This window comes from Plectropomus leopardus, chromosome 22 (assembly GCF_026936395.1).
Source record: "Plectropomus leopardus strain MGB_pleo_1.0 chromosome 22, ASM2693639v1, whole genome shotgun sequence".
NCBI lineage: Eukaryota > Metazoa > Chordata > Actinopteri > Perciformes > Serranidae > Plectropomus > Plectropomus leopardus.
Window position 1 is genome coordinate 27034854 of NC_142197.1, and position 27242 is coordinate 27062095.

General features: G+C 38.6%; 1 protein-coding gene, 1 long non-coding RNA gene and 1 pseudogene across 3 annotated transcripts; 1 reads left to right on the forward strand and 2 right to left on the reverse strand.

The window, feature by feature from the left end:
- The first annotated feature begins 252 nt into the window (after positions 1-252).
- Positions 253-2357, forward strand: LOC148185951 (uncharacterized; annotated as a pseudogene).
- A 772-nt stretch (positions 2358-3129) lies between these two features.
- Positions 3130-8939, reverse strand: LOC148185952 (G2/M phase-specific E3 ubiquitin-protein ligase-like). Its single transcript, XM_088072649.1, has 12 exons — positions 8807-8939; positions 8299-8509; positions 7845-8082; positions 7645-7745; positions 7347-7522; positions 6786-6980; positions 6435-6521; positions 6078-6331; positions 5872-6000; positions 3740-3880; positions 3470-3578; positions 3130-3347 (listed from the first exon to the last, which is right to left on the reverse strand). Exons 3-12 carry the CDS (start codon positions 7902-7904, stop codon positions 3130-3132), a joined length of 1470 nt encoding a protein of 489 aa, XP_087928775.1. The 5' UTR covers positions 7905-8082; positions 8299-8509; positions 8807-8939.
- Positions 8940-13364: 4425 nt separating this feature from the next.
- Positions 13365-15572, reverse strand: LOC148185953 (uncharacterized). Of its 2 annotated transcripts, none has more exons than XR_015775450.1 (4): positions 15435-15572; positions 15172-15296; positions 13872-13924; positions 13365-13652 (listed from the first exon to the last, which is right to left on the reverse strand). It is a non-coding gene; the product is annotated as an uncharacterized LOC148185953 (long non-coding RNA). The 2 variants fall into 2 exon arrangements; XR_015775449.1 differs by having other exon boundaries at positions 13365-13718.
- Between the last annotated feature and the right edge of the window lie 11670 nt (positions 15573-27242).

Genomic DNA, 27242 nt, shown 5'->3' on the forward strand with positions numbered 1-27242 from the left:
TTAAATGTGTCATTAATTCATTAAAATACCAATTAATTTCAGGTAAAAAAAACATATATTATTATTTTACTATTTAATTAATTATTTCATGGTCCTGTGTTGCACTGCTTCATGAATTTATTTTATCTGTCAACCTCGCCCATCAAAGTCAGTGGGCGAGGCTAACGCGAATCTATGCTAATCCACTGCTTTGGTCTGCCTTGAAACCGGAAGTAGAAGAAGAAGTCAACAGTGAACATGGCGGCCGTGTTGATGGAGGATCTCCATGAACTTTCTAGAGAGTTGGTGAGAGATATTTTAGACCTTGCTGAGTATGTGGAAGCAGGACCTGCTGACCCTGAGCATGTAGCGTGCAAAGCAGAAGAATTTATAGAAGTTGTTGGAGTTATTTCCGCACTTTCGACCGAGATATTGACCGTAGAGTGACTGCAAATTTAGAAGAAGTGCTCTGGCGCTTTTCTGGTACCAGGGCGCAACAGGGGCACACACAGGGACCAGGGCGTTTGGCCTTTGACATACCAAATGCAGTTCTGGAACATCTCGTTCTTTGTGGATCACCAGCCTGTCAAATTGCAGCGATGTTCGGAGTGTCAAAGAGGACCATTAGGAGGCGCATGAAACAATACTGTTTAAGGTATTTACACTAAATTCACGAGTTTTCAGTTTATGAATTGCCAGTCTCATCCACTCAGAAAGGATACTACATTTAGTGAATTACGCAGTGTTTTTTGTTTGTGCAGAAAGACAGACCTGTATTCAGCTGTGAATGACGAGGAGTTGGACCGTATTATAAGTGAAGTCCACAGAAGACATCCAAACACCAGCTACAAGCTTATGCGAGGTCATCTGAATGCAAGAGGTGTGCGAGTTCCAAGTGAGTATAATATGGGCAATATTTAACCATATACAGTAGCCTACAACATGCTACCTCTCGTGTGATATTGCTTTTATACAAAAGTTCAACCACAGGCTTTAGCAATGCTGAGTAAGGAAATGTTAACGGAAGATGATGAAATAAATTATTTAAGTAGGCTATGTTAGGCTATATAGCTCCGCGGAAAAAAAGAGTTCCCTTAGTCTGTTGCTAGGCAACACAGCACACACGCTAGGCAGTCACAACGCTACTTTGTAGCCTGATTGATCCGCAACTTCAGGGCTGCCAACTCTCACGCATTGACCATGAGATTCATGCATTTGGTTGGTTTCACACGCACTCACGCCACACGTCCGATTTCTCACGCTCAAGTCAGAGGCACAGAAGCGCAGAGAGAACGCAGAGGCCGTGTGGTGTAATATACAAGATATGCAGGTATGCACCCTATACCCACTAGAAAACACCAAGAAATACCATATAACCACTATAAAACATACTTAAAGGATGGTTGTGTGACTTTAACTTCCACTTTCCGTGTACACGTGCTCCTCTTTGTGCCGGTGTGCGTAAATCCCAGCAGACAGTGAAATATTGGATGGATAATGGGATGGATATAGCATCAAATGACCTATTTTTCAATATAAAACATGTTCAGAGACAAACTTTTTTACATGGGATTATAGTCTTAGATATGTCAAAGATTAGTAGCATTATTGATTTTTAATCATTTTTCATTTATTTTGTAGTATCAGTTTTTTTCAAAATGTTAGGCAGGTACTGTGATGGCTGTTTTCAGCTACTATAATTTTAACTGCTCTAAAAACATATCAGATCAATATTTTTTCTACCTTTTTTTTTGCTTAAATTTCTTAATCCACTTCTGCACTGCTCAAAACTACAAAGCATTTAACAAATAATAAAAATTGTAACCCCTTAAGGGCCGTTTTAAGAAATCAGGTCTCTTATCATGGGTAAAACACAAATCAACCCATTTTCAATATAAAAAATATAAAGTTTTATGCGGCTTTAAGGTGTCAAGATTTGTTATTTATTTTTCAATGCTTGGTAGTTTTGAGCAGGGCAGAAGTGGATTAAGAGATTTATGTGAAAATAGTAGAAAAAATATTGATCTGATATGTTTTTAGAGCAGTCAAAAAGGTTAGTGGCTGAAAACAGCCATAACAGTTCCTGTGTATAGTATACTTTAACAGTGCACAAGGGTTAATGATGTTTCAGACTAGTTTTAAGTACAAGATTGATCATGCTTGTCTCCTCCATTCAGGTTTATGAAGACTATGGGATTGACTGGAATGGACCTCACACTCTTCATGGAGGCACTGTGTCAGTCCCTGAGGTTCAGCTGGCCCGTGAGCTCTCGGAGGCAGAGGTTGCCATTTTGCCAGCTCCAGGAGTTTCTGTAACTGATGCACTTAGATCATATATAGAGACTGTGCAAGTTTTATCAAGAATCATAGCAGACTGATGTCCAACTCGTGCTTTTATTTAGCATTTTAGAACAAGCAAGCATAAACTGAAAAAGTTTGCTTTCCTTAAAAAAAAAAAAAAAAAGGAAAAAAGCTCTGCCATAATTAGGGATGGGAATTGATAAGATTTTATCAATACCAATGCTGTTAACGATCCTGCTAATCGATCAAATTCCTTAACGATTCCCTTATCAATTCCTGCAGATTTTGCGAGTGGGCAAATGTTGGTCTGATTTTCAGTGGCAACAATGTCAAACTCGCCACAGCATAGATACCTGCTTCTGCAAGTTGCTGGTGTTTCCACTCACTTAAGGTTGTGTAGTAGGTGCAATGAAAATTTAGCTACAATTCTGATTCTTCTGAACCCTGTCAGTGGAAGGAATTGATAAGGGAATTGATAAGCAAAAAGATTAATGATATTGATTCTTTGATGGAACTGTTAACAATTCAACTGGAATTGGTTTTCGATTCCCATCCCTAGCCATAGTCATTGTTAAGATATTGTAAATGCACTTTATGCACAGCTCCACTCCTTTTCTTCCTGTCTCATTATTGGCCACAGAATGAATAACATGAATGCTGTTCTGTTAACACTCAAAGCTGAAGATGCACAACTGCTTTGTTTCAGTAAGTGGAAAAATATATATGTATATAAAAAATAAAACCATTGTCAACTATTGTGCAGTATGTTAAATGTTTTCAAAGACACTGAACTTGTGTCAATTGACCTGACTTACTGAACAGTGCATTCAGTGACATCTGTCTGAAAACTTAAATAAGTCCAAACCCAGTCTGTGCACTACTTATGGCAGAGACAAGTGCTTCCTTGAAGTCCTCGTAGGTTTTGAAATGAGCTGGCAGCTTTAGTGTTTCAAAGCATGTGGAAGACGTAGGAAGGGTTCCCTCAGAGATCTCCACTTTCAGTTGAGGAGGAAGCATCTCCCAGCCAACCCAGAATGTCAGCAGCTGGGCCAGTGTACCTGATGAAGCTAAAAGTCATAAAATGGATTCAAGACAACATTTAGTTAATCATTAATCGATCATATCTATCCATGAGACATAGAAGCATTTTTAAAGAGAGCAATACATTTGCCAAATAAGGTGTTAATACCTGTTTCAATGAACATCCTTAGAAAGCCAGTGATGCGGCACGTGGACTCTATGTCAAAGTCTTCATCATCACTGTCCTCAGCTGGCCATGTGATTTTTTCTAGGAGCATCTTAAAAAACACAATGTAATTATTTTAAAGGGAGAACTTATTTTGGTGAAGGAATATACAGATCACATTCTTGGTAAATGGAAAAATAGCCAGCTCAGTCATTGAAAACGCATGTAGATTCATTAAGTAAAGTCACAAATGTAACTAAACTACTGACATACCTGGGGTGTGAACTGCATTTCAGCCATTTTAGGGAAAAGAAGTGAGACAACATCTGGCCTCGATGTCAGCAGGGGCCATACCATTACATCTTTCAGTCCCTTTCTCAGCTGTTTAATTTGGCGCATGGTCCTCCCAATGACCTATAAGACAGACCCGACCCATATTACAGACCAAATCCTCAACCCAACTTTTACAAAAGTTGGCACAGTAGGGTAAATGTTCATAAAAGCATAATGAACTGCTTTATAAAATCCATTCAGACTAGTACAGAATATATCAACCCTTAAGAAATTAACACATTTTAGAATATTCATTTTATTCTGTACATTTCAGCAACTGGTGTCTTAAGTGCTCAAGTGCAGTGGTGAACACTGACTGTATCCCCTTTATAACCCTTGTGCACTGTTAAAGTATACTATACACAGGAACTGTTATGGCTGTTTTCAGCCACTAACTTTTTTGACTGCTCTAAAAACATATCAGATCAATATTTTTTCTACTATTTTCATATAAATCTCTTAATCCACTTCTGCCCTGCTCAAAACTACCAAACATTAAAAATAACAAATCTTTACACCTTAAAGGCACATAAAACTTCTTTATATTTTTTATATTGAAGATTGGTTGATTTGTGTTTTACTCATGACAAGAGACCTTATTTCTTGAAACGGCCCTCAAAGGGTTACAATTTTTATTATTTGTTAAATGCTTGGTAGTTTTGAGCAGGGCAGAAGTGGATTAGGAAATTAAAGCAAAAAAGTAGTAAGAATATTGATCTGATATGTTTTTAGAGCAGTTAAAATTAAAGTAGCTGAAAACAGCCATCACAGTGCATGCCTAACTTTTTGAAAAAAAAAAACTGATATTACAAAATAAATGAAAAATGATTAAAAATCAATAATGCTACTAATCTTTGACATATCTAAGACTATAATGCCACGTAAAAAAATTTGTCTCTGATCATGTTTTATATTAAAAAATAGGTCATTTGATGCTGTACCCTTCCCATTATCCATCCAATATTTCTTTAAACGGCCATTAAGAGGTTAAATGTTTTATTTTTTTTTCAATGCTTGGTAATTTTGAGAAAGGCAGAAGTGGACTAAGAGATCTGAGCAAAAAAAAGTAGAAAAAAATGTTGATCTGATATGTTTTTAGAGCAGTTAAAAGAATAGTGGCTGAAAATAGCCATCATAGTACCTGCCTAACTTTTTGAAAAAAAAAAAACTGATATTACAAAATAAATGAAAAATGATAAAAAAAAAATGAATGATGCTACTAATCTTTGACATATATAATACTATAATGCCACGTAAAAAATGTTTTGTCTCTGAACATGTTTTACATTGAAAAATAGGTCATTTGATGCTGTACCCTTCCCATTATCCATCCCATATTTCTTTAAATGGCCATTAAGAGGTTAAATATATTATTCATTTTCCAATGCTTGGTAGTTCTGAGCAGGGCAGAAGTAAATGAAGATAAATAAGCAACAAAGTAAAGAAAAAATTGATTTGATATGTTTTTAGAGCAGTTAAAAGTATAGTGGCTGAAAACAGCCATAACAGTACAAGCATACAGTAAATTTGTCCTCAGTGACCTTTTGAAAAATTTGAAATCGTATTTACATAATGTATGTAATAATAAGCTTTTTGCTCAAAATTCATTCAATTTGCTGCAATAGAAGAAAAGCTATGGTCAAATAACTGAGAAAATTTTACTCAAAGTGGCTGTTTTCAACCCCAACAGTCCACAAGGGTTAAAGTATATTATCAAAAGGCAAATTCACAAAACCAAATGTGTGTTGTTGAGCTGCTGTCAATTTGCTGTAGTGTGATTTTTTTTTGTAAAGGATTACATTTTGTTTTGTATAATCATGTTTCCTACTGTGTCATCATTTGTGAAATTAGTTAGCCACTGTTCTATCAACATTTGCAGAAGTGAGAAATATTGTAGTTAAACTGTATATGAACTAAATGCTGTTTTTCAAGAACTTTAACATGACTATGGATTATGTTGAATGTTTTCCATCTCTGCCAGTGTTGACATAACATAACCAGAGTTCACAACACTTTCTATAATTTCAACAACTACAGCAATGAATTCTGTCACTTAACCATCAGAAACTCACTGCATGCAGTAGAAGTTTGATGGCATGCAGCCATCTCCGATTTGTTTTGTTGACTGCAGGGAGGTCCCAAGACAGGGAAAGAGCTGAAACTGTGTCCTTCTGTTCCAGTGTAAGTTCTTCATGTTCAAGCTAAAATCAAAACGATACAAGTTATTGCATTTTCCCAAACAATAATTTTGCAAGACAAACTTTTTTATGATGCATACCAGTGCTATGACACCCCTGATGTCCAGATCAGGACAGTCTTCTGTAGCAACAGTTGCTGTTTCAGGGTCCCTGTTGAACAGTACATGAACTACAGCAGGACTTAATCCTGTGACATGGGGGCCATCATGCAGAAAGCTGTGGGCCAACATCCTTCCTGCAACCCGGAAGAGGTTGCTTTCAATAAGCACCTCTGATGCTGCGGGAACAAGATGGTCAGGTTCACCCTCAAATAGCAGTGTTCGGCCCATTCCTCCTGTAAAGTACCAAGAGAGCAGGGGATAAATTCACAACAATTAACAAATGATATACATTTAAAAATTGCATCATATTAACCTTCAAAATGTTAAGAGACTTACCAAGATCTAGACTGAATCCAAACTGCAGTTTGGATATTATTGTTGTCATAAAGTACCGCATCACTCCCTCTCCGACAGCAACATCACCTGAAACAAAATACTGACAATAATACAGTGGAAAAACAGTGGCTGACTGATGCAGGGAACTGGATAAGGTAACATAACTATTGGCTGTAATTCTAGAATAGCATCCTTAATAATGACTATTCCAGATAACATGAGAATATTGTGCTTTTCATAAGTGGTCATCAAGTTATATATATTTTTGGATCCATTCTCCCATGTAACAATTCCATATAAGATACTTATATGGAATTGTATAAACTTTACAGTATCTTTTATATTACCTACCAAGAAGAGTACAGTGAAGTGGACATGCCCATTCTTGCGGCTGTTTATAGAAAGAGAGAAGTTCCCGTTCCCTTTCCTCTTCAGAGTCCCTCACATCCATCTTCATTCTCAGTGGTTTCCCAGATGCATGTTCCCTTAGCAGATTCTCTTTGAAAACTTTGGCAGCTTGAGCTGGTTCTTTAATCAGCTTCCATTCTAGACAACAATAATAATAAAGTTATCCATTTCAGAGAGGCATGTTGTAAGTTGGCATGTCACCTGCCGATACAGATATCCTCTCATTCTACAGAAAAGGAGGAAAGTTCTGTCCATGTCACTGACAAACATGTGAGGCCTAACATCTTCAGAATCTGTTACAAAGCTGAGTTGACATGAAAACAGCAAAACAGCATTTTGACCAAAAACTAAACATTTTAACAGTTAGAATATATAACCCAGTTGAGTGTTACCAATTGTGTGCAAGTGTATTTTCTTATCTAATTATATCTTGCAAGTGTCATTTTCTATGGACTGAGTAAGTTACACACAATCTTATAGCAACCCTATTGTGATGACACAAACCATTGTCTGTTTCCTTGTCATCCAAGTCCTGGATGTAAATCACTGCTGGTACCACTGCACTCTCAGCTGATGTTCCAGGCCTCACTGGAACACTGTCACTGACTGGGGCTGTCTCTCTATCATTTTCTTCACTTCGTCCTCCCTCTTGTTCTCTCTCTGACTCCTGTGTGGGTGTCCTTGAAGTTAACAAAATTGAAATTATGGTCATACTTTATTTGTGTGCACAAGACTCTGACAGATGCATTTTCCAAAAGAAAAACGAATATGCTACCCTCGCATTTCTTTAGGAATTACATACCCATTGCAGCTCAGTCTGTGCAGCTTCATCTCAGAAAAGGGAACTTCCTTCTGACAAGTGATACAGGGGATGACTGGACCAGAGGCAGTTTGTGAGCTCTCCTAACAACAATAACAAATGGTGTTTAACTAATGATTAAGAGTCACCAGTGAGTTTTGTTTTGATTATGTATTAGACTGAGTCTCTGTAAATCTATGTACACAATCTATGGGTAGATCCTGTTGAAGTGGACGTATGTAGAGTGTAGCCTGTCCAATCATCGTCGCTGGATCTTTCAGATAGGCAAGGGTGTATCCAGTGCTGGGACATGGAAGCAACACGAGATTTCGGCTACGAGTAGATCCTACAATTCATAGGAATTGAAAGCCTCCCCCTTCTTTGAGCTTCGGAAACACTTCCATCAGTTTATTTGTTACAATCATGGGATCGTTGTCATTCCTTGTTAAAAAAAAAAGAAAAAGACATAACTCATATTGACTCACCTAAAGCCTGTGACAACTATTATTCACATAATGAAAAGTTTGAGTCAAATATGAACATAAGGAAATACTTATGACTAAAAAGAAATGCCAAGTTGAACTGCAAATAATTTCAAGGAGCCACAGACAGTACAAACTTTTTTTTTTTGGTTTGGGTAAATTCCTAATTTCATACTGACCTGAAAATGTCACTTTTTGCTCTCCAAGTCCTGAAGTAAGGAGGTCTGCTTTAAGCAGCACGCTTGGAACTTTATCCGCGTTGTGGTCAGCCAAACAACAGACAGTGTGTGTGTAGCTTCTTCGACTAACTTGGAGTTGTGCCTGTCGTCTCGTCATATTCCTTCTGGCTCCACCGTTATACGGCGCAAAGAGCCTTGCTACCTCGGCTGCAACATAGAAAAATGTCACAGCTCAATAGTCACCAGTCAGCTAAAACAGCCTCAACTTCTATCTTAGCATGTTGCTGCTAAGTTGCTGCTAAGCTGCCGATTAGCGAACTAGTTTTAAGCTCCCATCATTTACACTGCACATGTAGTCTACACACGAAGCAGGCAGAAGGCTCATGAGCCTACCGCAAATACATGTTCGATCCAACTCCAAATAGTTATGTAATTTAACCTACACACGTGTCCCGAGTCACTGATTAGTGGCACACCTGGCTAACATTAAGTTAATTAGCTTACCTTGGACAGGTGTACGTGATTGAGCAGCAGGTATCTGCTGTGACTGAGCCGCCGGAGCCGGAGGAGTTCTGCTCAGAGCTTCCTCAATCAAATTCGCTGCTTCTCTCAGCAGCTCTGGGCAGGTTTTTGACATTTTGTCGTGCACTTCGCAGGCCACATCAACATTTAGGATGGAGGACCTTCTGGATATTTGGCGGTTGCCAATAAAGTTTTGTTTACTTGAGTATCCAAACCAACGCACAACTGAACAGCGCCACCTAGTGTATCGGAATATGTTCACAAGCTCTGCGTCAATCCATTATCTGGAATCGATTTGCCTTGACTTGATGTACAAGGTAACCAATCAGGTGTTAGAATCCGCCCACTGACTTTGATGGGCGAGGTTGACAGATAAAATAAATTCATGAAGCAGTGCAACACAGGACCATGAAATAATTAATTAAATAGTGAAATAATAATATATGTTTTTTTACCTGAAATTAATTGGTATTTTAATGAATTAATGACATATTTAATGACACATTTAATAAATAAATGATACATTTAATTAATTAATGGCACATTTAATTAATTAATGGCACATATAATTATTTAATGACACATTTAATTAATTATTTAATGATGTATTTATTTATTGAATTTTGGCACATTCCAATTTTAATTAATTAATGACACATTAAATTAATGAATGACACATTTAATTATTTATTTAATGATGTATTTATTTATTGAATTTTGGCACTTTTAGTCCTCGATAGGACGTATCTGACAAGTTCACAATGAGAACAGACTGGGGTAGCTCTCCTTTTAAATACCGTGTCAAGCTATGAAATGGTTAAGCCATCCACAGAGGCTGAGCCTTCATGTTCAGTTACAAAACATACTTACAAATCCTTTTTGAAGAAAAACATATTTCATGATTTAGTTTAGATGTTTTAATAAGTAATAGCAAATGTGCTTATTTATGTTTTACATGTTACATGTTGGAGTCAGTGCATCTAAAAACTTAAAGTGTGTTTTGGGGGAGTTTCAAGTGAAATTCTGATAATGAACTGATTTTAGCAAGTCATTAAGATAAAGTAAAGATCTTGCTGGTAATTATTTTCCGCACATTTTCTTCTGTTAATTATTATTATTATTATTATTATTATTATTATTATCATTGTTATTATTTTTACAGTTTTTTCTCCCTTTTTTAGATTTTAAAGTATTTCTTTGCGCTCTGGGGAAGGCTTTTACTATAAAACAGTGTCAAGCTTTAAAATGGTTAAGCCACCCACTAAAGCTGAGCCTTTATAGTTTGTTGTAAAATCATAATGACAAATCATATTTGAGGAATAATTATTACATTATTTAGGTGGGATCCTTTTGCATATGTCTTATCAATTGTGCCTATTTTTTCTTTACATGGTGGAGTGTGAATGTCACTCCATGCTATCCAAGAGGGAACTTGTGTCATAACAAGTGTGGGCCTTTTTTTTTTCCTGTAATGTGCCACAAACAAATGACATTTGTGTCATTTGTGCAGACTGAGAACACAAAACTGATTTGCATTCAGTGCTTGTGAAAACTGGTCAGGTAAGTATCGTCAGGGACTGAATAATTTTAAAGGCCCAGTCTAAGTCTGATGTTACATCAGTTTATTTAATTAAACCTAAAAATAATCTTAATGGTAATCTTACTGCTGACCATTTATGTAGGATTTTATTCTGCTTGGTTTATAGGTTTCTTTCTTTCTTCTTTTCTTTTTTTTTTTTAGACTGTAAAATATTAATTTCTCTCCTGCCTTCTGGGTAGCCCTGTATTTTAATACAGTATGGAGTTTAAAACTCCTGATATCCCCTAAAGCTGAGCCTTTATATTTTGTTACAAAAACATGATAACAAATCATTTTTCTAGTTTCTTCATTTGCCCTATAATGCTATCTGTATTATATTTGATACATTACTTTCTGTGACCTCCATGTCATCCACATTAAAATTAACATTAAGTTACTCATTACTAATTAACAGCCCACCTACAGTCTGAAAGGCTGCTGAGGACTGCAACCCATTCACTTTAGAGTGGAGTGTTAAAAATGACATGTGAGAATGGGTCATTCAAATACCTGCTCCAGCCAGCAGGGACAGCACTGAGTATGGATATTAACACTTACACACCTTTAGGTCCCCATATTTGCCAAGAAAAAACCAGAGGCCTTAAGACATTATTTTAGGATGATTTACAGCATGACCAAGTGAGCACCTAAAAAATGTCCCCTGTTGGCTTTTTAGTTCCCTATTGATGAATGTGTAACAACATGGAGGTGCACTCTTATATAGATTCAGGAGTGCACTCTGGGAGGTCACTAGCTCCTCTGTTGCTATGCGTTTCGGTCCCCCATATAGTTGAGTAATTTCTGGCAGTTCCGTGACTGTGAAGAGCAAAACTTTGTTTCTCAGTGTATTTGTCATCTATGAAGGTTAAGAAAACAAATTTAGCCCCCACGCATCTCGCAGAAATGCGAGCAACTTTTTTTGAGTCCAAAATCCAAAAATGGCTACCGTTTGCCATATTCGAAATTTTCAGTGGTTTGGCCTTGCAGTGCTGCACAGTGCATGGTTTCAGAGATTTTTTTGGTCAAGGAATTCATAATTGATGTGGTTTTGATGATTTGACTTACTTTTGACCTTCAAATCCAAAATATTTTTTAAAGTCGCCATAAAGCCTTTATATTAGGCTCGAATGAAAGTTCAGGTTATGCTGAGATGAGTCATGTACAGTAAAATTAGTAGGAAGTAACACAGAGGACATCTCAGAGATCAAAAAGGTCAATGTTTGTAGTTGATGAGAAACCTTTGCTATATATATGGTGTAATAGAAATTGTGCCACTACTTTAATGATAACCCCCCCTTTTTTTACACTCCTCAAAATACATAAATGATATCTAATGTGTTTTGCACCCTTACTCATTGTTGCCAGCTCCCCTGCAAGGAAAGTAGCTGTTGGCTCTCCTAAAAGTAGCTAGATGATATAATCAACTAATTTGCATAATATGCTATTCTGAAAGAGGCAAAATGAATAGAAAAGGCTGACCAGGTAGTTTACGAACTAACTATTTAGATCAACTGACTAAGTGTGTGAGACTGACTGAGACAGAGTGAACCATGTGAGGGATTTTTGGGTGCCAAACTAAAAAATACAGTGAATATTTAAACAAAAAACATATCTACAAATATGTAGCCTACTGAGCAACGGCTCTGCTGTAACTGTACAAAATCATTGTCTGTGATTGGTCGTAAGCTGCACACGCTTGATTCATTTGCAGGGCAGGCAGCTCTCAGAGCGGTCATGGAGTCGGCTGCAGGTCAGGACTGCGGGGCTGCTGGTCAGACTGGCCGCATGATTGCTATGTGAGTGGTGAGGAGGAGACGGCATCCGCTCTCGCTGTACTCGGCTCTCGTGAGTTCAGTTGTAATGTGAACCGTGGAACGGGATATTAGCAGGGATGTATTATAGTGAAATCTGGACACAGCCGTGTGGGCGGGGCCTCTTTCACCCCTTTGAGAACTGGCCCATAGAGCATGTGTAGTAGAGATTAATGGCAGCGAAACCCTGCCGAGCTTGACTGAGTATGGTCGAGCGGTTAACTCCTGCCGGCGGAGCGACAGACTTCCGGATTACCGCCTCAGCTAGCTTGAATGGTGGTCTAAAAAATCTTGCGGCCCTTTAAGACTTTCCAAATGTTATTGAACCGGATGGTTTACATCCAGAAGGGAGAGAAGAAGTTTCACGGGGGTTTTGATTCTCACAAAAAATTATTTACTGATTTACAGATGTCTCTTTCCCCATGTGAGCAAAAGGGGAAATATCAACGCCTGGTGCTCTTCCTCGGGGCTTAGATATTAGGTTTGTGCCTGTGGCAGCCTGCCAGTGCCCCATCTGATCAAAACACAGCTAAACCTGTTTAAAAGGGGACTTTCATTTGTCCCAACATGGAATGCTGCAAAAAGCAAATGATATTCACTTGCACTCCATCTTTCACAATATCACAGAGCAGTCAAACTAAGTGTCTACATAGGTCCTTCAAAACCCTGGCAAAACAATCCTTCAATCCTCAAATCCCTATTGGAACAAGATCTCGACAAATTCCCCCTGAAATATAACGCTAAACAAAATAGATTAATAAGACAAGAAACAGTGTGATGACAATCCTAATCTTTTACCACGAGAAGATAAAGCATACCAGGTCCTGAGGGAAAACAGGACTGTTGCAGTCGTGAGCACAGAGAATGTATGGCAGCAGCAAAAATATCAGAAATGTGAAGTAGGCCTATGCAAAAAAAGAAGGAACATATAAGACAATTATGGTAGATATGAGGATTATTGTTTTAAAGTTCAGATAATGCTGTTTTGTGAATATATTAAAGTTGTATATTTTATATATTCTTTATATATTTTAACTAAGTCATAATAAGAGGAAGATGACAACAAAGAAGAAATCAAAACACAGAAACATGTTTTATATTTTTTAATATGCTTAAAGAAACAAGTTGAAGTTGGGGGGAGGGTCATCATTCTCTTGTTTTTTTCCCCGATACCCTTGTTTCACCAGCACAGCCCTCTATTCATCATATGACTGAGTCTCAGACTCTTTGCAGTACCAGTTGCCAAAGTATTAAGATGTGCTGGTGGCTTTCTTTCTTCCTTTCTGGTACTTTTTGCAAAGGATCACGTCGGTCTTCTCTTCATATTTTCTTGTGACAGTGCCAGTGTGCTGCCTCTCCTGTTTTCTCTTTCTGTATCGCTGAGTGGTGTAAGGAACATTTTGACTAGATGCCTGTGTCTGAAGTGATGGTGGCATAGCTGAGGGTAATGGGAAATTGAAGAACATCATCTGTGAGGGTTCAGGCACTGTAGGATGCTGCACAGCTGGTGAAATTCAATGTTTCTATTAATAATAGCATGTTCTTTTAATTGATTAAACTAACGAACATTTTTTAAGCAATTCTTATATTGCACTTATATTTTGTCTTGTGATGCTCTGTCATAATGCTTTTATTTATTTGTTTTTTAGATCCTCACCTGCCAATGGCAATCCTTCTGTTCCAAGACCAATGAGAAGATGCCGGGATGCACTACAAGATACAAAGCACAGCACAATTTCATACCAGTTTATGCATACTCCCCCACCTCCTCTAACCATAACCACTTCGGCCCTGTGCGTAATCATAACCTATCACAATTTCACATCCCATATCCACCTACTTGTCCAGGAACCTGCTATTCCTCCTTTTTATTCTCATGCCTAAACTTAACCAGACACTTCATATCTCAATTACACCATATCAACTCACATACAATAATCCTAACCTTTACCCCACCCACTTCATGCCTAACCTTAACCCTTACATCATATATAATTTGGATTATATTTAATTTATTGGCCAAAAGTATATAATTAAAATTGACGCACAAACCCTCCCCCTCCCTTTCCTTACCCTAAAATACTTACTGGAAAGTTTTTAAACAAAACATTTTAATCTGGTATTATCTTGTGTTGTGTCTTTTGACTTTTTTTTTTCTTGTGTGTTTTTTTTTCTCTTTTTTTTTCTTGTTTTTTTCTTGTTTTTTTCTTCCCCTCACATTTCTTTTTTTCCCCTTTCCCCACAGATTTGGCATATTACCCATGTTGTTTTGATACAAAGCTGATTGAAAATCAACAAAGAATCCCTTTAAAAGGGCATAATGTGACTTTGCTGCCAATTTGCCCCAGTGACCACCAGCAACACGAAAACTAAACTACTAAAAAATAATAATAATAATAATGATAATGAAACTATCACAAAGTAATCTCCACATCGTTTATTTAGAGTCCTTGGGCCACTCAAGGGTCTTGGGCCCTCTGAGGGCAGTCGCCTACATAACCCAGGACTGCTAGTACCAACCTCAGAGGTTAAAAAATGAAGGTGATGCAGAGGAGCCAAAGCCTGAAGCACATCAAATGTCCAATTGAGGCTGCATCTGCATCTGTTTGCATACCCTAAACACAGCAGCATGGTTTAGGCCTGTCACAGATTTTCAATGCTAATTGAATACATTTTTAAAACTTCATCCTTGTCTTCATCTTATCAGCATTAATTTGTATAAGCACCCTCACTCATTGCATTCAGTGCTGCTCCTATCCAGTTGAGATTATTCTCATTATTATGCAGAGGACAGTGGGAGAAAAGGATTGGGGAACAAAGAATATGTTAAGAGAGAATTTCTGGTTGTGATCCGCCACAGAGTTTGTGAAATGAAAATCAATGTGCAGACTGGCGTCAAGCTGTTGTCCTGTTACCATTCCTACTTCTTCACAGCAAAAAAAGACAGTTATTCTTACCGTCATTCATCCTGCAAGAAAAGACTCCTGTTGTGTGTCTGTCTCACCGAGACAAGGCTCAAATAAGTTCACTTCAGTCTGCTAGGAATAATGGGATTTCCAACTATCAGAGAAAGCAAGGAGAGCTGAGAGAGACAGACAGAAGTGTAAGCACAATGAAATGTAAAACAATTAAGAATAGAGAGGCAGAGCAGAGAAGTGCTGAGGCAGAATTTTAAGAAGGGAGCACAGAGATAAGTGCTAAGTTTCATGACTGCTCTTACCTCCCTAGGGTGAGTGAAACTCAGACCTGCTTTGTTGAGGTTTCTTTGTGCGCTGGCTTCTGCATGGTGACACTGACTTGGCTTAGCTACTAGCTGCCGTAACATCAGCTCCCCAGAGACAGATATACAGCATCAAATTTATCCAAATACCCTTGTTTTGTTTAAAGTATAACACCGAGGTACAAGGCACAAGGTAGATTTATTTGTAATTTTATTTAAACGTGGTTTAAGAAAAAATGAAATTAAAGTTGATCCTAAATCCTGCTACATCTTTTTAGTGTCAAAGGAGGAGTTGAGCAGTCTCACAGCTTGGGGAAAGAAGCTGCTCTGTAGTCTGGTGGTTCGTCAGCAGATACTTCTGTATCTTTTTCCAGATGGCAGCAAGGTGAACAGACTGTGGCTGACGTGGCTGCTGTCTTTCAGTATCCTTTGGGCTTTGAGTAGACACCTCACTTCACAGAGGTCACCAATGCTCTGCAGATGGGAACCAGTGATATTCTGGGCAGTTTAATCACCCGCTATAGAGCCTTCCTGTCCTGGGCCGTGCATGAACCATGCCAATTCGTGATGTTTCCAGTCAGTATGTTTTCTATTGCTCCTCTGTAGAAGTTAACCAGGATCTTGCTCTTGAATTTAGCCTTACTGAGTTTCCGTAGGAAGTAAAGCCTTTTCTGTGCTATAAAGGCTAAAAAGCTGTGTTTTACTGCTCTCTCTGCACTCTAATTAATGAAATGTTAGATTTACTTAATTTACTTATGTCAACAGGCCCCACGAAATGGGGTTGCATAACTGGGAAACAGACCAGACAATTTATTATTACTACATGCTCTGAAGTAAATCTCACCAAACTGTCTCACGTAAATTAAGAGTAGCTGTATGATGTAGCATTTAACTGACACACTTAAGGTGATTTTACTTAAATTTACTTAACACTGTTATGTTGTATTTAAATTGTAGGATTTTGTTGATTGTACTTAATTTGACTGAATTCTATATGCTTAACCAATGTGAGCTCAAGTAAATAAAATTTACTTCTGTGTACTTCACCTGACATTAATTCAACAATTTCGCGTCACAGTGAAAAATGTGCTGAACACCTTTAGTAAACATGTCTATATTTGTCTGTTCAAATAATCTTATAATTTTAAAATTGAATTATAAAGTCAGACTTAAAATCATTGTGTAAAATTACACTGTTAAACCCAACCAGCTAAAGATTACTTAACTTTTGTGGAAACTGATTACCTCAAAAAAAACAAAAAAAGGAAATCAACTGACATGATTTTTAGGTTAATAAAAATAAAGGATTCTAATATGGTATCAGAAACAAATGGTAGTAAATCTTAAAATATTTCTAAAAAAAATGTAGATTTTCAAGTTTAATTCAGCTGTTTCAAATATATATGTTATGCCACTCGGTACCAAAAGGGGGGGGTTGGACCCAATAGCAAACACACCGGACAAAAAGTGGAAAATGAACAGTGATTTAATCAAGATATGAATGGAGGGAGGTTGGGATTGGAGTTGGGGGATGGGAGCCAGGGAGCGTGCAGGCAGGTGAGGCTGGTGTGGCTGATGGTGGAGGTGAGTCGAGGAGAAGCGTGAGCAGAGCGTGGAGTTGGTCCGTGGTGGTTTGGGTGTTGAATGTCTGAGCTTGAGGTGAAGGGCTGGGCGGCAAGGCATTGGAGCTTGGCGAAGGTATGCACTGAGGAGAGCACAAAAAGAGTCAAAATGTGCACAAAAAAATCACAACCCAACAATGCATGAAACACTATAAGAGAAATTCAAAGAGATGGCTGATCTACCTCTGGTAAGGTGTGTCACAATCTGGCACCGGTGAAGAGTGAAGCGGGAACTTTTAAGCTGCTGGGGAGGTGACTGACAATGAGGCGCAGGTGAGGAAGAGTGCTCCAAGCTCCAGCAACCAGATGCCACGCCCAGCCCCTGCAACACAGGAGGACACACACAGAAAAACCACCAAGCATACACAAGAAACAAAACCACAAGCACACGAACTTCCGGCCGGAACATCGTAGAGATGGCAGCTCGGTAAAGAGGCTCCCGAGAGAACCGGAGAAATTACAGAAATACTCCCATTCAGCCGAGTGATATAACACCACGAAAAGCGTAAAGAGGGGGTAAGACTGCTAATGTAGCCCCAACTACTATATAATTTTCTGGAGAAGAAAGGACAAGAAGTTATACAGCGACAAAAGCTACAGCTAATGCTACGCAGTGTTAAGCTAGCAGCAGAGTGTGGAAGTAATGGCTAGCCTAGAAATATTGCTACAAGAACTGAGATGTTTCCGCCAGGAAAACAAAGAACAACTAATAACTATCAAGGAGGAAATTAAAAAAACGAACGCGAGAATTAATGAAGTAGAGGAACGGCTGGAGAAAACGGAGGAAAGAACTCAAAACACGGAGGAAGTGGTAGCGGAGCTACTAAAACTGCACGTGAAGCTGGACGACAAGCTAGCAGACCTGGAGAGCCGGTCTAGGCGAGAGAATGTCAGGATTTATGGTGTTCCGGAGGGGACTGAGAAGGACTCGGAATCGATGATCGCATTTGTGGAGACTTTACTGAAAGAGGGGCTCGGACTGGATGACAACGGAGCAGACCTGCAGATAGAGCGAGCACATCGGGCGCTGGGACCGCAGCCGCCGGAGAGCGCACCGCCACGCTCAATAGTGGTGAGGTTTCTGAGCTTTAAAATGAAAGAGTCTGTACTTCGCAAAGCTTGGCAACATAAGGGCTTTGTCTGGCGTGAAAAACGGATAAACCTAGATCATGACTACCCGCCAGCCATCCTCAGAAAGCGCAGAGAATATACGGAGGTTCGGAGGGCCCTGAAAGAGAACGGGGTCCCGTTTCAGACCCTCTTTCCAGCAAGGCTGCGAGTGAGATATAAAGAAGGGACCAGAACCTACGACACCATAGAGGAAGCGACCGAGGACCTGGCCAAAAAAGGGTACAAAGTAAAAGTCATCAGATCACCAGATTCCCTGAAGGAGCAGATTGAGCGGCTGTCCTGGAGTAGGAAGGAGGGGAGATCACAGAAAGGAGCTTCCAGCTCTGCAAGAGGAGAATTCTACAGAGAGAAGCTCCGGGCATTCAGGAGAACATCTCCCCCAGTTACTTAAGTACAGAAAGATTCATCATTTTCCTCCCAGGTTATATCTCTCAGAGAAGTCTGCAGAGGACTGTGTTAAGGACGATGGTGTTATAAAAAGGTTCATCTGGGTTCACTCTGAACTGGGCTGCTGATATTTGTAAGGGCCCCCCCTATTAGACTTGGGAGGTCTTTCCCTTTCAGGCTGTCTTCAGGAAGCCAACAGGGTCTAGTTAACGGACAGACCCCAGCTTTGGAAGCCAAACTTGTTTTGTTAATTATGGTTCTTGTAAGTATGTATGTTCTTGTTTTATCTGTTCATATTTTGTCAGTTCCAGTGGGCTGGAGGGGGCTCTCCAATGTCATTAGTAAAATGGAGGTGAACATTACTTAGATGGAGAGGACACGTATAAGGGTGGTTTCATTTAATATAAATGGCATACACAATCCGATAAAGAGATGGAAAATTTTGTCTAAGCTAAGGAAAGATAAGATTCAAATAGCAATGCTGCAGGAATCCCACCTAGATGATTCTGAACATGCCAAGTTGAATAGGATGGGTTTTAAATCTGTGTATTTTTCTTCACACGGCTCTGGGAGGCGAAGAGGAGTGGCGATTTTAATATCGAGTGCTCTGCACTATGAACACGTTGCAGAGCATAAAGATAAGGAAGGAAGATTTGTTTTGATTACAGGGAAAATTGATGGTGTTCTGATAAGTCTCATTAATGTCTATGCTCCACCGGGTAGCAACTGGTCCTTTTACAAACTCATACTTGAATTAGCAGCAACAAAAAGTCAAGGGATAATGATTTGTGCTGGGGATTTTAATATTAGATTAAATCCAAAACTGGATTCATCAAATGGAAAATCTAATACAAAAAATATTGAGAAAAGATTCAGAAATATGATAGATGAACTTGGAATAGTGGACATATGGAGAGATAGAAACTCAACTAGTCGCGACTATACACACTACTCCCCTTCTTATAATGTTTATTCACGGATAGATTATTTTTTCATGTTTAAGAATGATGTCCATAGAATAGAAAGTTGTGAAATCGGCCCGAGCTCCATCTCAGACCACAGCCCAATTTATATTTCTGTTCTTCTGAGTAAGAAAAGTAGATCCACTCTCTGGAGGCTAAATACAAACTTACTAAACAGTACAATTATTAAAGAAAGTATAAAAAATTAAATCAAAAGGTACTTGGAAGAGAACGATAATGGAGAGGTGGGACCGACAATACTTTGGGATGCTCTAAAATCAGTGATCAGAGGAAAATTAATAGCTATTTCCTCCAATGAAAAGAAAATTAGACAACAAAAACAAAAGAAATTGGAGGAGGAATTAAAGAAACTTCAAAAAGAACATTCCAAAACCTTTCAGGAGGCAACAAAAACTAAAATCAAAATACTAAAAGGAGAATTGGACGACTTAAACACACAAGAAATACAAAATAAACTTCTCTTCATAAAACAGAAACACTATGAAGCAGGCGGGAAGTCTCTGAAGCTCCTAGCATTTAAACTACGAAAACAACAAGCAGATAGAACTATTTACAAAATACGAAATACACATACAAATAATGTTGAAACAGGATTGGAAAATATTCATAAATGCTTTAAAGACTATTATCAAAACATATATTCTCAACCTAATTTGAGCAGTGAACTCCAGATAGACACCTTTCTTTCCCACCTGTTTCTACCTACGATCACAAGCGAACAGAATAAACAATTAATATCAAAGATAACTGAAGAAGAACTAAGATCGGTTATGGGGAAATTAAAAGGGGGTAAATCCCCAGGAACGGATGGTTTTACCTCCGAATGGTATAAGGAAATGCAAGACCAGTTAGTCCCTACTTTAACAAGAGCGTTCAACTGTGTACTGGAAAAGAAAATTATCCCCCCTTCATGGAGAGACGCAATTATTTCAGTAATTCCTAAAGAGGGGAAAGATAAGTTGAATTGTGGTAATTACCGCCCAGTTAGTGTGTTAAATATTGATTATAAATTATTTACCGCCATACTTTCACAGAGACTTGAAAAAATTTTACCAGAAATAATACATAAGGACCAAACAGGTTTCATTAAACAGAGACAGACTCAGGACAACATCAGAAAAACATTGCATATTTTAAAACATGCAGCACAACAAAAAATAGAGACACTTGTACTGAGTCTGGACGCGGAAAAGGCGTTTGACTCGGTCAGATGGTCTTTTCTATATAAAGTGATGTCTAAATTTGGATTTCATCAGACCCTAATTGATGTAATTGCTGCACTGTATAACAAACCATCGGCGAGGATAAAAATTAACGGAGATCTATCAGAATCATTTAATTTGGAAAGAGGTACAAGGCAGGGGTGCTGTGTTTCGCCGCTCCTCTTCGCCCTTTTTATAGAGCCGCTTAGTCAGTGGATAAGGCAGAGGCCTGACATAATAGGAGTTTCAATGGCAGCTGGCGAACAAAAGCTGTCCTTGTTCGCGGATGATTTACTGTTAACTATAGCAAACCCAACTCAAACGTTACCTAAATTTATGGAGATGATTGAGATATATGGTTCACTGTCAGGATACAAGATCAACATTAACAAGACTCAGGTCCTAACACTAAACTACAATCCACCGAACAGAATTAGGAGTCTGTACAGATGGAATTGGGATGCAGAATCTATAAAATATTTAGGTATCATACTAACCAAAGAGCTTTCCAAGACTTTTGAAGCCAATTATGGACCCCTAACCTCAAAGTTAAAATCAGACTTACAGAGATGGAATGTGATCCCCTTTTTAAATTTATATTCCAGAGTAGAGTCAGTTAGGATGAATATTCTCCCACGCTTGCTGTATCTATTTCAGTGTCTTCCAATCCAGGTATCAGAAAGGCAATTTGTAGAATGGGACAGATTAATATCACAATACATCTGGCAAGGGAAGAGGGCTAGAGTAAGGTATAGAACTCTGCAATTGAGGAAGGAGAAAGGTGGATTGGGTCTTCCCAACATACGGGCCTACTACCTTGCAGCTCAAATGAGACCGTTAATATGCCTATGCTCTCCGTTATACAATGCAGGATGGAAAGATTTAGAAGGTACATCAGTGGAAGGAATACCCCTTATATCTGTGTTAATGGACAAAGAAATACAAGACGAGTTGACGATTCCGCATGACTCATTGTTGTATGTAATGTTAGACTCTTGGAAAAAGATAGTTAAAACTTGTCAATTAGGAAATCAGATCAAAATACTCAGGTGGTGCGCCTTTGACTCAGCCTTTAAGCCAAATAAGAATGATGGGAGATTCAAAAGGTGGATCTCAAAAGGATTAACCACCTATTACACATTTACCCAGAAGGGGGCGTTTATGAGTTTTGAGGAACTTCAGCAGTCTAATGGGTTGGAAAAGGATGACTTCTACAGATACCTACAGGTCAGAACCTATTTTAATCAAAATATAAGGAAAACTTGGGAATCAGCAGAACCAGGATTCTTTAATGTGTTTTTGATTTTGTTAAAATCAGGCTCATGCACTAAAGTGGTTTCCAGGCTATATAATAGTATTCTATTATCTAAACAGGGTGATACAGTCCATATTAGAAATAAATGGGAGAAAGAAGGAAATGTATTTATTTCAAATGAAAGCTGGGAAAAGATCTACAAATTACAATGGATGACCTCAAGCTCCAACGCATGGAGAGAATTTTGTTGGAAGAACATTGTTCGATTTTTTGTCACTCCTGCCCAAAAAAAACATCAAGGCAGTGGAGGAACCTGCTGGAGACTCTGTGGGACAAGCAACGCAAATCACTTCCATATTTTCTGGGGCTGCCCAGTGATCAAACCATTCTGGGAGCAGCTGAGTGAACATATAAATAACATTTTTACTGAGAAAATCCCTTGTAAGTTTGAAGCCCTGTATTTAGGAGGCGTTTTAATTGATAACTGGACTCTGAAAGATAAAAAACTGCTGTCAATGCTTTTGGCAGCAAGCAAAAAGACTGTCACTAGAAAGTGGTTAAAGCCTGAAGCACCTACGATTGAAGAATGGACCAATATTGTACAGGATATTTACATTATGGAGAAGTTGACATTTTCCCTCAAAGGCCAAAGGGAATCCTTTTTCAGGATCTGGTCGAAATGGACAGGCTATGTAAAGCACGTAATCTTTGTGAATTGAATTTGATTATTTTCTGAAAATGTTGCCATGATATATACTCTTGTTTTGGTTAGTGTAAACATACACACTTTATTGTGTTTTCTTTTCTTGATGTGGAAAAATTGGATGATTTCCCCGACTCCTGCCCACTTGTTATGTTCGTCCTGTTAAGCTACAAAAAATCTGGATTAGCATTTATTGGTCTTGCATCCACAATTTTGATGTGGAATCTGAGGTGTAACCAGAATAGAAGTTTTGTAATATTTGCTTTTCCAAATAAACAATAATTTATAAAAAAAAAACAAAAAAAAAAAACACAAGCACACACAAAGCTACAAGGCACCACAATATACAAGTTGTAAAGATGAACAACCTTGAAAATTCAACTTGGCATACTTATCTAAACCACACTGTATGTTAAGTAAATTTTAAAAAAGTTACTATCCAAAAAGAAAACATTTGTCAGAACTTGCAGAGCTAATTGAATCTTGATTGCTTTTGTGTCACTTTGAAATAAGTAGGTTAGAGCACACATCTTGTCTGGTGATAGGGTTGGGACACTAGGACAAGGACGTGCCAAACACCACTATGCAGACCTTGCTATGCTGTGAGAGAGCAAACACGGCCATAGCTGGATGACAAACACACCTCATCAAATAACTATTACGAACATTGTGAACATGTTAACAAACTTCTTTCAACTGTAAAAAGTTCTGATCTGTTTGACACAGCTTGATAAACCAAACAATTTTAGCCCATTCACAAGGGCTCTGATCTGCTGTTTTTTAACTACGAAAAAACAATTACAGACTTACAAAAGTTTAGTTTTGCGCATTGATTCCAAGTCTGGAACTTGCCTGGAACAAAATAGCACACAGTTTTCTTTGTCGCATGCTTAACATAGATGTCTTGGCACAGTTTGAGGGAAATGATATATAAACTATTGAATGACCATGTCACCTATTGTCATACAGTACACTTTGGGGGAACAAATAACAGCTGTGTAACATCTGCCCAAAGATGTCAGCTGACAGAGTCAAACAAAATCCAGAATAATTTCTACAAAGGGATGGATTGTTTTCTGAAAGAGTTTACAAAGCTGCCATGACACTGTGAACACACTGAAGCACAGAGTAACATTGTTCTCCAGCTGTAAACTTTTTCCAACAAGTTATCCTTAACTGTCCCTGTCACTAAATACCCACTCAGTTTATAATAGTTCAGTCTCGTTTACTGCAGGTGGATTACTCATGAAGTCTGTTTTTAAGAACTTGCACCTTCTTAGACAGCCTGTTTCCATCCAACTCCATCAACACTTTTTGAAGAAATTTAATGTATGGGTCAGATCCTTGGGGTAGCACCTCCACTTCCTCAATTATGATGCCAACATTCTCAGGTGGATCTGTGGACTCTGCTGCTTCATGTTGAATGACATAGATTCCGACAGCCATTTACGCTATTTCTCTCATTACACCAGGATGAACATCCTCAAAATGGGCAACAGAAAATGGTATTTATTAAAATCTGTTTGAGAACTAGACCTGTCACTCATCATTTTCTGATCAATTAATCTGATAATTTTTTCAAGTGATTGTCTGCTGTCACACAACTGAAAAACATGAGGAGTCCAGAGGAAGATCTATTTGACAGTAGTGCAAAATTTGCATTAATAAAATTAATTTATATTCTTTACATTTTGAATATTTTCTTGTTCGTTTGTTTAAATTGTATCCAATATGATTAAACACTTTCTTATGACAAAATGAACCTTACAATATTTTGGAAAAAATAACAGATTTTTTAGGGCTTTTTTAGGTTTAGGTTTTAGATTCAATTCACAATGAAATAAAACAGAAATCCTCATGTGAGAAATCAAAAGTAAATCTTTTGGCATTTTGTTAATCCTTTAACTGCCAGCTCGACTGTTTGGTAGAGCACATTTTGAGTCACTAAATCTTGATAAAAAATGTGTTGAATTCAACTCGACCTTATTTAGCCATCTCTACCATTTGGTTGACATATGTTATTCTAAAAAAATCCACTAGTTGTCACTGTGTCTTTAAATAGTCTGCCTTTTCAGCTCACCTTACACAAAGACAATAAAAATCACACTAGACATGAGGACTCTGTAGCTGTGTCTGAAACCGTCCCCTATCACGGATATAGTGCACTATATAGTGTGTTCGCCATTTTGTAGTGGTGTCCAAATTCTCTACTGTTAATTTCATCCACTATATAGTGCACTATAAAATGCCCACAATGCACAGCAAATTTGAGTGTGGAGGCCTGTCTTTTAAAAAGTATGGGGTATAAAAATAAAATAAACATGGATTCTGTCATGTCTGCTCCTCTACAGCCTCTCCTCACGCACCTCTCTCCTCATCAGCCTGATTTCTTCCACCTGCAGTGCTTCCCTCTCTCTCTCCCTCTGCCTGGCTGCACCCTCGTCAGCAGTAACCACCTCCACCTGTTGCTCATTTCCTGTTACTGCCTGTATAACCTGCCCTGTGTCTCACCCTCAGTGCCAGATTGTTCTTCCTGATGAGAGACTTTCCAGCATTCTGTGCCTGCCTGCCTGCCTGCCTGCCTGCCTGCCTGCGTGTCCGTCCCTGTCCGTCCGTCCGTCCCGTCCCCCTCCCCTCCCCCCGCCGTCCCTCCGTCCCTCCCCCCATCCCCGACTAACCTGCTCTGTCTCTGCCCCGGTGATCCGACCTGCCTTCTGATTCTTGACACCAAGTTTGATCTGCGCCTTCCACCGTCCTGCTCCCTGAGGAGAAAAGGTATTTGGCGAGCCAGCTCTCCAGAGAGTTCCGCCTTTACGGGAGTTAACTGTTCTGTGCGGCTCGACTCACAAGCTCTGCTCTCCCAGTGGTTCCCCTGCCCGAAGCACGTCACCGAAGTGGACTTTCTTCCATTTGGACATTGTTTTGACTATCAACTCTTTCAATTTGGTGAATAAAGTCTCTGAAAGACTCTGTTCAGTCTGTGTTGCATTTGGGTCCAGTCACCGGTTCTGACAGATTCTTGTTATTATATCCCCAAGAACATAAAAATGCAAAGAAAAAATGCTTCCATTGCTTTTTTTTCTTGGTGAGGAAGTTAAAGGATTAAAAATTTACTTGAATGATATCAAAGAAGTTGCCAATTCCTTTGGTCAATTAACTAATCAAATCAATAATGTAATAGTTTCACCTTTATTTGGAACTTGGTGGATTTAAACTTGCATTATCCACATTATCATAATCCATTCATTCTAACAGGCAACTCCTAAAGATATTCGTGTAATGGTTTTAATTCTTACACTGTAAAATCTCACATTCAGTAGACATATATAATATTGGCTGACTTCAGACAAATAGCTTTCCAGCTGAAGATAATACACAGCGTCAGCTTACGATATAGTGTTGGAACTTACAGAGAACTCTTTTACAAGGCTTTCAGAGTTTTCATGATGGGACATGATGGTGGCAAGCAGTGTAGTTGCAGTGGAAGCAGTGGAATAGTGGTGGTGCGAGTGAACTCTGCATTCACCTCAAACACATTGAAAGGGATACATATATAATTTAGCTATTTGGATCCATTCACCCATCAAAAAGGTACAACATTGCAAAGAATGCCAATTTGTCCCAAAAGTAGATACTCACACAACACATCTGAAGGTCCACTCAGAATAAAATTTGATGCCTAAAAGTCAAGTCAAGTCAAGTCAGTTTTATTTATATAGCCCATTATCACAAAACAAGGTTTGCCTCAGAGGGCTTTACAGTGTACGACATCCCTCTGCCCTTAGACCCTCACATCACCCAAGGAAAAACTCCCCAAAAAGAACCCCTGTAACGGGGAAAAAAAAAGAGGAAGAAACCTCAGGAAGAGCGGTAGAGGATAGTGAGGGATCCCTCTTCCAGGACGGACAGACGAGCAATAGATGTCGTAAATAGCAAGTGAAATACAATCATGGCAAAAAAGGAAAGAGAAAGAGAGGGGGGGAGGGGGGGGGGCACAGAACAATAGAAACAGATGCATGTCATATTACAATAATGGTAGGTGTGAAATTAGTAATTGCTCTCTATGATGATGTTGATAGAGGATAAAAGGATTTATTAATTATAAAATCCCATTATACCAAATATTTTTTCTCTGAATCTCATAACTTCACCAACAGAGTTCTTCTTCGGTAATAGAAAACAGCATTCTGAACTACAAACAAATTTCACAATCAGCAGTAGAAAAGCAGTGTTCAACAGACTTACTGTGGTGCTCTGTTGCACCTGTAATCATACTCACCAGTTGTGACATTCTACTGACACCTTGGAGCACATTACTACATCACAGCAGGAAGAAGAGAACTTCAATCACTAAGCAATACAAGAAAATCAGCATGGGATAATGTTTGATTAACTACAAAAGGATCAATAGAACATTACCTCACTCTCAGAAAACAGAGCTTGCCATCTCCTTCGGAATTCCGCATGAAAGGCATGTCCTGGACAGCTTCATGTCTTCTGTAGGCAAAGGTTCTTTCCATTTTAG

Bases quoted from the DNA above. Each gene is read 5' to 3' on its own strand.
- LOC148185952 (XM_088072649.1), bottom strand. From the start codon at position 7,904: ATGATTGGACAGGCTACACTCTACATACGTCCACTTCAACAGGATCTA. The intron at 7,523-7,644 runs GTATGTAATTCC...GTTAACTTCAAG, and splicing joins CACAGACTGAGCTGCAATGG to GACACCCACACAGGAGTCAG. The intron at 3,881-5,871 runs GTGAGTTTCTGA...TCTGTCTTATAG, and splicing joins TCAAACTTCTACTGCATGCA to GTCATTGGGAGGACCATGCG.